Source organism: Oratosquilla oratoria, chromosome 36 (assembly GCF_046742065.1).
Source record: "Oratosquilla oratoria isolate Oo_2021 chromosome 36, ASM4674206v1, whole genome shotgun sequence".
Lineage (NCBI taxonomy): Eukaryota > Metazoa > Arthropoda > Malacostraca > Stomatopoda > Squillidae > Oratosquilla > Oratosquilla oratoria.
The window spans coordinates 33,398,435-33,410,934 of record NC_134812.1 but is presented as its reverse complement, the minus strand read 5'-3'; the positions used below and the strand labels follow the sequence as shown (position 1 = coordinate 33,410,934).

Sequence of the window (12,500 nt, the reverse complement as noted above, 5' to 3'; positions counted from 1 at the left end):
TTTTAAATCGAATTTTTCGTCGTTCAATGAATATCCTAAACAAAACTGCACACAAAGTAGAAATACAGATAAGGATAATTTCGGTAAAACACTGAGACTTTTTGCTTGCAACCTAATAGTCTTATATATTCTAAAATGGCACCATCTTTCCGATAGAAATTATGCAATGCAGATCTAGAAACAAGAGTTATATTTAGCAAGAAAAAACTAACAAACATTACCCCCAACAACAACAAAAACCATATTTATCACTTCAATCACTGGGGCATTCAATAAAAAAAAAAAAAAAAAAACTGAGACATCACTTAGAGAACAATTGTCTTTTATAATCATTAGTCAGCCATGTGTTGGACGTAATCTATACACCATTGTGCAACATTCATATTAGATGGTCATTTAGAATGGCTATAATGAAAATTGTCCTCCCAGTTTACCTTGCCTTCCAAATATTTTTTTATACTGTTCCACATCCCAGTGGATACCGGGTCGAACTCATGAGCAGGTGGTCGTGAGTTCGATTTCCGGAACCCGCTGCGTGTTTCTTGAGTTGGTTCCCGATAGCTTATGCCCGGCGGGGAGGCGACCCACACATCGGTAAAAAAAAAAAAAAAAAAAAAAAAAAAAAAAAAAAAAAAAAAAAAAAAAAAAAAAAAAAAAAAAAAAAAAAAAAAAAAAAAAAAAAAAAAAGTGGTTTGCCGCAACTGTCAGGGCTTGCTTTATCAGGGGTTTTTCACTTCCCACTTCTTGTTTTTTTTTTCCCACAGTCTGCATTGCAAAGAATCGACGATTAGGTTTAATGTCGAGGAACCCCCTCTCAGGAAGCTAGGACAGTGCCCCTTACAGAGGACTATAACAAGGAATTCAATTAACATGGTCCAACTCGCTGGTGCCAGGGTTCAAAATGTCGTCACCTCAACCACCGCCACAAACAGCGACGCTCTAATCCGCGAGCAAAGAATTACATACAACATAAGTATCGTTGTTTTGAATGACGAAACTCCTACGTGGAGAGTTTTTTGCCTCTGGACTTCCTGAGTTACGTCTGGTTTTGTGTGTATATATAGACTATAATTCCTAGATTAGCGGTTCTTAACCTTTCTAGAGGCAATGAACTCTGACGACGTTACTGCACAGTTCACCAAACCCCTCGGAAAAAAAAATATTTACATCTAAATGTCGTTTATTTATTGATTTATTTAGTAGTTTATTTGTTTATTAATCAACTGATCTATTTATTCATCCATATATTTTTATTATCTTTGTGTATTTATTTATTCACCCGGGTATTTTTAATTGATTTCTTCATTTATATATTTGTCTATTCATCAACTTGTTCCTTTATTTTATATTCATTTATCTAATTATCTATCTATTCATCTATTCATTCTCATTATTTTTATTCGTTTATTTTCTATTTTTCTGTTTACTCGTTTATCTATATATTTATTCATTTATCTATTTATCAAATTATTTATTAATGTTATTTTTTTTTTTTTTTTTTTTTTTTTTTTTTTTTTTTTTCAGTCGAACCCAGGCTAAGGTTGAGCCCTTGATCAACCACCGACATCTACTGTAATCAAATATGAAGATTAAAAATGTGAAGGATATATGATATTCACTCAAATATGAACTGAGCTTTCAAGGAGATTGATTATATACTAACAAAATGATCCGAAATGTATCTTGCAGTAAAAAAATTAAACATTAAATCTTACAATAAACGCTAAGTGGTGGATTTATAATATTTTCATGACAGTGAATTTTAAGCATTTTCTACGGGTACAGCCATAAAGCACTGAAAAAAAAAATATTGGAAGCAATTTGGAAATTCTAAAGTAAAGAGCGAAAATACCCTTAATATGATTATTTGCAGTAACCGTATACCAACTAACCATTTTATTTCTGCCACAGAGGAGGCAAACAAATTTCAGGACTAAATGCGAGCTTTGACTTAATGCCGTTCATTTTTACTCCCGTCCACATTTGGAATACGTTATTTCCGCATGGTCCCTACACTTTCCCTTTAGTATGGGGCTTTAGACACAACTAAATCTGCAAAGTGTTTTATCGTAACGATGTTAAAGATAAGAAAAGTTAGGGAAGATGTATTAAACTGATATCACATACCTAGGATAAACAATATGAAAATCGTCTAAAATACTTGCATATGCTTTCTCTAAAAATAATAAATAAATAGATAAAAAAGCGAGACTTTGGTCGCTTTCAGATACATCGACTTCTCGTCATTCGCTATGGATGACTCAGTGTCGTGTTTCCAAATAACCACCATTGGAATCAATGAGCATTTTCACACACGACAACCACGGCAAAACGCCGTTCATCCTTTCGAATTCGACATGACGTCATGTCGTCTATGGCGTGGCCAAACAGGTCGAGTTTTTCCGCGCCGACCCACGATGCTCATATGTCTAGCATTGATTTTGTTAAATACTGTTGTTGGAAACGAATCATTTTTGTGGAGTGTGTGTGGGTTGGCTCTTTCTCCCGGATGATGAAGGACGTCAAGGGTATTAACGGAGAAGTGCTAGTCAGCTTAATGCATGGCAGGTCGCTAACCTGGGATAAAAGCCCAGAATGCTACTTCAAGTCACGGTGAGAAAGCACCACAACAAGGGCTTTGAGTCTTTCTGGCCATGGATAACGCGTGCGTTAGCGCTCACTGATGCCATTATTTATTTGGAAAACGACGTCGTGCCGTCAAAGGCAAACGATGAAAAGTCGATGCGTCTGAAACCGACCAAAGAGGAAGCTTGATAAGAACCTTCGAGATTTTAAAGGAAAAGATGATATTAGATTTAAAAAATTCCCACCCAGTCGGAAAGAATGGATTTACGTTATAAGAACATAAGCTTACAGAAATAACAAAAAAAAAAAATGTGTTCGCAAAGTCAATGAAAAGGACAAAGTCGTTCAACTGATAAATTGATAAACTGTCAATTTTTTAGCTACAACCACTGACAATCAAAACATTGCGCTGTTCGCCGTTATAAAGGCGGGGAAGGTTGTTGGAACGTCGACGGAATGGTGGGGAAGGGTGAACAGAAAGAAAGGAAAGAAAGGACTGGACATGGATGAAGTTCGTGTACACTTTCTTCGCTTAATTAAATTAACATCGACATTAGGCTTAATAAACAAAACAATGCAATGTTAATCCTGTGATAGTTAACAAATATGGGCGTGGTTTAGGAAGTAGAATCCTTTAACACATAACCTTTGAACAAAGAGGGGCTCATCTAAGCTGAATGAAACTGTCTGGCATTAGGACAGAATTATCTAAATGTGACTAATTAGTTACAGTTGCCCGTTTAGGATTAATCGATAACGCTTAATCTATATAAGTTTAATTCCGTACTGACGAAAGGTTCCTTTAAGCTGAATACATTTACTTGACGTTTGAAAACAATACTTTGGCGTTAGAAAACCTACTTGGCATAACGAATTCGCCACAGTCTTCGGGAATAGATTAAACACATAAGGTGAGATATGTTTTTATAGAAGTCATATATATATATAGATATATGTATATATATATATATATATATATATATATATATATATATATCACTGTATATATTGGTATGTTTTGTCGGTTCTTTGAAATAATATAAAATAATGGAAGTACAAACTATATGGCAACATAGCGCCGTGCCCAGCAAAGTTATCGGCAGTGTTCCCAGAGCAAAGGGTGCAGCAAGAGCCAATCTATGCACTCCCACACTGTTTGTGTCCACTTCAAGTATCCTCCTCGGCAGGAAACAATTTACCAAGAGGAAGGTGCTGAGAGATGAAATACGTACGGAATTCAAAGGAAATTTTCCCTCTTCGTTTCCACAAACACCTTCCAACTCCACCTCTCATACCTGTGCACTATATGTCTCTTTTACTGTCTACATCCCTCTATCTCTGCCCTCCTCCACTTCCTCGTTTCTCTTGCCCTGTCCATCTTCTCTTCTATCAGGATCAACAATTCCTCTGACACCAGACAGGGACCGGACACTGGTGACACGTAATATGTATACGTAGCAACCATGTAGTAAGCGCTAAAACTATTGGTTGTTTTAAGAGGTTAGATAACATTATGGATGGGGATAATACGTGGTAACGGACATGGAACTGCCTAATGTAGGCCTTATGGCCTCTTGTAGTCCCCTCTATTCTTATGGCCTTATTAGCTTGTTCAACACCTTGAACATTACGAGCATTACTATGGACACCAGGTCTGGTGCACCACCATGCTGACCTCACGGAGATCAACGATGCAATGATCTCTTTTGTGTGCGTTCCGAGTCTCTATCTCCTGCTGGAAGTGTGACCGCTGAGAAGAATCACTTCTATGTCATCATCATCACTGCCTCTTTAAACTACCATAAACTTGAACGTACGACGTAACGATACAAGAGAGGCAATGTTATACCAGGGATGGATTTCGTCATGTGTAAAAATTGAGACATGGTCATGCTCGTGCAGTTCGTTACAGGTATTGAGGCAGGCGCACCATGTAGTCGGTCCTTCACGACTTACTGATACCAGAAACATCAATTTGGCTTTAAAAGTAACTGGAGGAACAATTCAAAATACAAACAGCCAAGAATGTTGCATTTCTTCATGAGAAGGAAGACAAGAAGATTCAATGGCTTGTCTGTTATAGACTTAGCATGTGGACAAAGAGGGCCCAATCTTTATACTAAAATGTCAGCATATCGTCCTTACTAGTATCGTATTAGACTACAGTCTCTAGTGGCTAAGTGCGTCTTGCAGCTGAAGGAAAAATAAGTCAACAAAAGAGTTCTGACGAAGAAAGCCAGTTAACTTACGGTGGTGTTCTTAAAAAAAATCCTTCCTTATATAAATCTTATATAAATCCTTGGAAAGGAAAGGTCTATATAAGAAAAGAATATTTTTTTTAAGAATACCACCGTAAGAATTTTACGGTGGTGTTCTTAAAAAAGTTATTTTCGTATATAAATCTTTTTTAAGAATACCACCGTAAAAATCTTACGGAATACCACCGTAAGAATCTTACGGCGGTATTCTTAGAAAAGTTATTTCCGTATATAAATCTTTCTCTTCCAAGGATTTATATAAGAATTATATAAGGAAAGATTTTTTTTTAAGAATACCACCGTTAAGACTTTGGCGACGGTGCTGAACTTTGGAAAATGTGGAATCAAGGAGGGAGACAGTTACGCAATAGGTCAACCAATTCGGTCCAAGAGTACGTTATCTAATTTTCTGAGCGACGGAGAACCATTACCATTCAACGTTGTCTGTGCGATTATCAATAATATACAACGTTGTTTTGAATAGATCAACAATATGGAGTGCCTCAACCATGTTAGCATGGTGAATTGATAACAGATGTGGAAGTTTTATATCAAGGTTAGCAAAGAAAGGAATGTTTATTTTAAAAGGCAGAGTATCAAGAAGGATGGGATGATACTGCTGCTAAGCTGTTTTGGTGATATCCTCTGTAACACTTTCAACGATAAGGTAGCAGTAATATGGGATATCATAAATACCAGTCGAGAACTGATAGGGGTACTTCATTAGCTCCAAGGGGAGGAAATAATATTTGTGCTTTTATAAACACGTTACTGCTAAAGATGAGTCTACCCTTTCTTCAGTCGAGACCCCTGGTTTTCGCCAAGGTTCCATTGGATGACCAGTTGATCTTAAGACTAGAGACTGCACCAAATCCAAGCTGTCTATGGGGTACCTCAATAGAACATCACAGAACCCTATAGAGACTTTATCTCATATTACTGAAATCGAGTAAATCAAAGCGGGTAATGGTTACTAGATTTGTTGTGACCAAAGTCTTTCTTTGTTACGTCTGGGTTGTATGGCTATTAGGGAATACGGATGATAGCGCAAGAACAGGAGGAACTCAAATCCTAGGCCGAAGCAGTCAAAAGCAAGAACTGCAAGGACTGTTGTCCAAGATCTTCCTGCGCTGTCGTCTTGTACACAGTTGAGAAGAGTGGCGCCTTTTGATACCCTCACCGTTGAGTGAGTAATATCTTGCTCTCAAAGGGAGGACCAAGTACCAGACAGCTCTAAGACGATTATCACAGGATCGATAAATACTCCCGAATACTGTACCTAGCTGCGAACTTCTTGTTTTGAGTCTCCACTTCTTGTCCACGGAAAGGGTGCGATTTCCTATACTATCTGGAATAACAAGTTATTTCTTTCATCACAATTCAGTGCATCAAGTGACCCGTGAATGCATCTTTAGATTCACAATGGCAAATAATGTCGACAGGAGACCTTGCGACCTTTAATAAGAACGAACGAACAAAAACCAATGTATAGGTAAATAAATAAACAAATGAATTAACAAGATGACAGATCAACATTACTACATATTGCTTCAGTGTCTGACCGATCGCCTCATAGGGATTTTTTTTACCTACTTCTATTGTGTCCTGACTGTCCTAAAGTCATTGCCTTTCATCTGGTTTGTATTCAGTGTACAAATATTCTGAACTTTGATGTTATCAATTCTCTTTAAAGTATTACCTTCATCAACTTAGTAACGATATTTGTTATACAGTCAAAATGTTGCAAGGTCGAAAGTAAATTATGAAGATACCAATATGGTAATTAATTCATTAACTGGCGTGTTGCATGCCATCGGAGCTTAGGATAAACCCTCTCTTTTTCCAAGGTAATATACTTTGTCACAAAACACATGTTGAACATAATAGTTATGTCCACTTCGATCCTATCACAAACTGGTTTTTGTTATATAAACAAATTTACAAAACATAATGCTTTAGGAACGACGTACCAAAATCGTTTTTGGACGTCCATAATGTAAAAGAGTGTATGAAGACAATTCCATCATTGTCTCAAGTTATTTCTTATGCTGAACACTAGACAGACACTGCAAATAATCTACGAGATTGGGAATGTCAGACGATGTTCCTGAGAAGAAACTGTGAAATCACAGGGCTAACGTAGACGAGAAACAATAGCCTTTAAGGAGATGGATTAGAATAAGAAGTGTAAAGAAAACTAAAGAAGAGAAACAGAAGAAAGGAGATCCAAGCAAATAAGAAGAAACGCAGAAAATCTACCTGGATGGAGAGAAAAGATTCACCTTCAAGGAAAGGAAAGATGTCTAAGAATTTATAAATTATTATCAAACAGCCAAGAGAAGAGAAAGAAGACTTTCTGCATGAGAAAGACTGAGTAAAGAAAATACCTGAGCGAGGAACAAAACAGAAAGCTGTAATGGAGGGCTACAAATGTCATGGAAGGATGAGTGTGGGTAGGCGAAAGGTGACCAAAGGAAGGGAGGGAGGGAGGGAAGGAGGTAGGAGCGCCGCCTGGCAACAGTGCCAGTGTCAATGCCACACTGTCAGTGCCGCCGCCGCACCAAGGCCAGAAAGGCAAGAGATAGACTGGGCTTAGGTATATCCCGACTTTGATCCAAGGCAGCAAGGTCGCTTGGGAAGGAGAACGAGGTCGAGAAGGTGGAGAACACAAAGGATTGTCTAGTTCCAGCCGTGGGTCCCGCACTCCCTTGGTGGGAGCGTGAAAAGAACGACTCTGCAGATAATGGAGAAAAGGAGGAGTAGGAGGTGGGGGTGGAGGGGGAGAAGGAAAATCCAGCAAAAGTCACGGTATGGGTCCTGCCACAGCGAAAGCGGTGACGGGAGCTTTGCGGTTGTAAAGACTGTCAATCAGCGCCTGGCCTTCAAAGGTCTCCATGCTGTATATCATATCATTTCAATCTCTTTCTAGCCTTATCAATGAAGCTCAACCTTATGCAACCATGCTAAAAAGTGAACAGAGCACAAACTAACTTTGAATTTGATCTTGAATAAAGTATTCCATCCAAATAGAAGGACCAAGTCTGGAGGGATGGATCGAGGGTAGATCTAGAAAGGAAGCGGCGATCATCCCCGTTTAAAGAATCAAAGAGGATGTGGGTGCAATATACAAAACTATAACGACATATTCTTTCTGAGAAGATCCTCTCTCCAGTTCAAAGGCTAATTCCTTAGCGCTTTCATTATAGGGCGTATCTTCAAACTCTCCAAGGGAATAAATCATTTTAAAATGGTATTCTTATCTATGGATTTCGTTTTTGCTGCAGCCACCGCTTGATGATGTCGATAAAATACCGTGATGATATTACCCACAATATCTGATATCCTTTAAGTCAGACTATCTTAATCATACCATTTTGCCATGCTTGTCAGCCACTAGAACGCTTTCTTAGATCCTTATAAATTGTTTCAGAAAGTCTAGAAAATGCACATGACATTCACTGATTGATCTAGATTTAATTTGGTACACCAAATAACAGTGGTTTTCTTGGAAGATCAGTGATTTATTTATATTTGATTACTTAATATTATCACCCATGAAATTCTTCTCGTCAAAGAACATCACCGTTAGATTTAACAATAATACGAAATTATCCGGAATGTCAATTGATCTCTCGACTCGAATGAATATTCAAGAAGATTTAAGGATTAGCCTAATGTTTATAGCAGTGGAGGATGAACCCGAAGTGTGAATTAATACACACTGACAAACTTAATCCCTTGTAAGCACATCATTGAACGTTTACAAGTATTTATCAGCTGAGGATTATATATGTTTAAACCAGTGTTGTCTAAACTTATTTACCCAAATCTACCCTTTCTTGACTTGCCTTACGATGAATTGCACCTTGAGATCTATCATTCCTACTAAAAGGAACATTTATCAAACAAAACAAAAAATAAATTATATTTCGATCATTTTTCTCTACATTTGTTACCTCAACCATGTTTGAAACTTTGTTACTTTAGATCCCTAACAAGTCCCAGTATCTTTCTAGTGTTGTACTTTCTATCATTATCTTTCCTCGTACTCCTTTTAGTGATGCGAATATCCGCTCCTCTTTCTACTCCTAATCCACAAGGGAATCCACAAGAGCCGTGTGTTACTGTGGGTCTATGGTGCCAAGGGAGAGGGAGCAAAAATGAAGCTCTGCTTGGTTTGTTGGCTTTATTCTGGTTAGTGCGAGTGTCGGCCTAGGATGGGTCGGGCGGTCAGGCTCCGAGGAAACCCGACCGCAGAGTGGTACGAGTACAGAAGGGGACTGGTCCTTGGTTACAAGACCCGGTTGTTTATATACACAACCGACGTACGCAAAGGTAGCGAAGGAGGCAGCCTCACAGAAACATGGCTCGGCATGGCCGAGATTGTGCTTTCGTATGGATACAAATACCTGTACTACACGTGCAATAAAAATTTAACCTTAAACAATAGTAATATGAGGCCGGAGGTCAGCTATTTCTACACAACATATAAGTGCCTTGTCCACCCCATTGCTGTAACGACGACACTATAAGCAAAAACATCGCGTAGAGGTACATATGGGGGGACACTACAGACGCACCTGAGTTTAGACCATTTCCATTTGGTCGCCGAATCTCACAGACTCCTTCGCAACGACAACTCACTTCTGCAAATGTTATTCAGACGTCAGATGATTTTATTTGGCCGAGGGAAGGCCACTGTGCTGAAGGGAGATAAAGTCTATTTCGATCGGTCCTTTCGCTAAGGCGACGTGCCACACTTATCTTATTCTGTAAAACACTGGACGATTTTTCGTTTTGGGGATAAGGTAGTTGAATATGTCTCTTAAAAAAGCAAATGAGTATTGTCTGACTAGAATATTCTCTCTATGAATACAATATGGACGAGAAACAATAGAATTTATACTGGAGGACATGGGTTTGGTCGAGAAGGCAAAAACGGCTCTTGGAAAGCTTATAGTCGCTGGATAGAACAAAGTTTCGCGCACAAGAGACAATTGCGAATAACGTAGCTACCCTCTTAATGTGTTTCAAGAATTGTACCTTTATTCAAGCCGTCGGCAGGCGATTTCATTCAATTGAGGGAGACCCGTAGCAAAAGGAACAAAAAGAAATATTGGATAAACCGTCGATAAGCAATTTGATCTACGAGTTCTCGCTTTCTTCCGAACTTATACTGAATTGAATGGCTTTCCATGGGCTGCGCTTACTTCTTGCAGTTCAATGCATTTCAAATTCGTCCTTCTTTGGCAGAAAGTAACTGATGTAAAGATTTCGTTTTAGTTGAAAACATGTGGAACATTATATGGTGTACAAGGTAGCGACCTACTGTCAGTAAAACAACCAATGGATTGGGTACATTAGTATATCAAATACTTTTTATGTTTGCAAAAAGGTAAAGGATATCATCAAAGTATATGAGACAATATTTAACTTCAACTTTCCCAAACACATAATATAGATTATATTTTTACGGCTTTTAATTGCAGTTCTAATTACAAAATCATTGAAATCATGCTATACACTCTTGTGCAACAAGACTTCATTCGACATTTCTCGAACAACTTACAGCCATATGATATTCGAAGCAATTATTGTTGGTTTGCATTCTTTTCTAGCCAAAAGGTTTCTTAACGTAACCGATTCTAGACTCACTCGAAAGACTGAGAGAAGTGACCACACGCTCAATGTCGAAGTGTTTATAGAAAAAGCGTTTTATATTTTGTCGACATTAAGCAAATTTTATAGCATACTTGAGGTAGAAATAACACGTACAGCTCTTGAGTGGTAGCCCTTCCTCCTTGATCTGACCCTGTACCATCCAACTGGAGACAATAACGATGTTATATAATCAAATAACTCCGACAGTCGTCCCAGGACTCGAACCGGGGCCTTGCGAGATGCAAAGCCGAAGCTCTACTAGGGACGACTATCGGGATTATTTGATTGACATACGCCATCAATGGTGATTCTATTCAGATGTTACATAATCTAAACATCCTACACTTAATTTATTAAAGGACGAATTTCAATCATGACGAAACATTTGCCCATTGTAATGTACATGTTTAGGAAATGCAGAGATATGTATTCCTTTGTATCTGGTAAAGTGAATATCACAGGCACAGTATTTATTTCTACCTTTCAACCGTATCACTTTGGTCTTGTCAATGAATGTGTGTGTGTGTGTGTGTGTGTGTGTGTGTGTGTGTGTACATATGTTTGCATACATGAACGAGCTATATACCTATATTACCTATTCTTTCATATGCAATCACACGAGCAAATGTAACATTAGGTATGGCTGAGATCTGCTCGAACGCAGAAAGATCAAAGCACGTATGCACGTACGTACAAACTCACATATTTCCGATATTTATTCCAATTGCAATCCTGACCGCCTCCCTTCGCTCCCTCCCTCAGTTCAAGAATGAATTCATGAGGCGGACTGAGGCGGCGCCAGTGGGCAGTCCACCGCGAAAGCAGTTCCAGGATCTCCACGTGCACCATCACAACAACGTCAGGTACGCAATTACACGACAGAATTATTTGCAGAGCTGGGCGCGTTCCTTAGTGCGTTCCTCGGTGCGTTCCGATTTAGTTTGGCCACGGTTAGCGCTCCCAAACTATTAGACCAATATAGGTGCCGGTATAGTATGTGGCCTACCTTTTGGATGTGGCCTACGAAAATTTTCTTTGGTATAGTATGCGGCCTATCGGACTTTTATTTCGGTATGAACCCGTCTCTTCAGCTTTGATAGTTTGGGAGCGCTAACCGCGGGCAAACTAAAGCGGAACGCACCGGGGAACGAACCTAGGAACGCACCGATGAACCGCCCAGCTCTGATTATTTGCTTACATCACAGAACGTCCAGAGATTTGTTATGGGACTTGATTAGAAGAGAAAGGATATGGATCAGAACAGCTATGGTTGAATGTGACAACAATAATGACGCAAAAATATTTGGTGCTCCAGTGACTGTTTGGCATTTATGGATGATGTCATGAAAATTTTTTACATTTCTCCTGTCTCAAATGAATAATTTGGATTTAATAAGGTGCCTATTATCTTCCCCAGTATTCTGTATGCGGATATTGTCAACTTCACACCCATGTCAGAACAGCTAAGCGCCTCTGCCCTTGTCAGCACCCTCAACGAGATGTTCAGCAGATTCGACCAAATTGCACAGGTAAGAGTCAACCACAAAAAAAAAAAAAATGGTAAGTACTCTATTGCATTTATTGAACTGAAAAAATTAACTCGTAAAAGACTAACCCAAATCAAGTTCCTATAAAGTTTGGCTGCAAGTAAGTAGATTTCGTTGTAAACAAAAACAATTGTCTGTTGTCCTGCGCAGACACGATGCGCAGTGTGACATACTCGACAAACACCTCTCCAATATACTCGACTGAATTACGATACAATGCACAGACAATAAGTACCACGCCTCGTTTTTAAATACATTATATAGTCTTATAGATTCAGTTCTGGCAAACTACCCCAGTTAGGAATATATCCCAGTTAGGTCAGCTGCCTTCGTTGTTGACTGCCTAAAGTGTTTTAACTCCAAGCCTATTTTTCTCTATCAATTTTTGCAGTTTGCAATTCAATTACCTTCATCTGCAACATTAACACCCCTCGTGCAAACCCTAATT

General features: G+C 38.7%; 1 protein-coding gene across 4 annotated transcripts in view; it reads left to right on the top strand.

Moving 5' to 3' along the window:
* Positions 1 to 12,500, top strand: part of LOC143018945 (adenylate cyclase type 2-like) — a 254,319-nt gene that overhangs the window by 168,724 nt on the left and 73,095 nt on the right. For all 4 annotated transcript variants that reach the window (XM_076174554.1, XM_076174556.1, XM_076174555.1 and 1 more), the window contains exons 6-7: positions 11,268 to 11,368; positions 11,923 to 12,034. In XM_076174554.1, the coding sequence (XP_076030669.1) occupies positions 11,268 to 11,368; positions 11,923 to 12,034 (213 nt within the window). The remainder of the gene's footprint in view (positions 1 to 11,267; positions 11,369 to 11,922; positions 12,035 to 12,500) is intronic.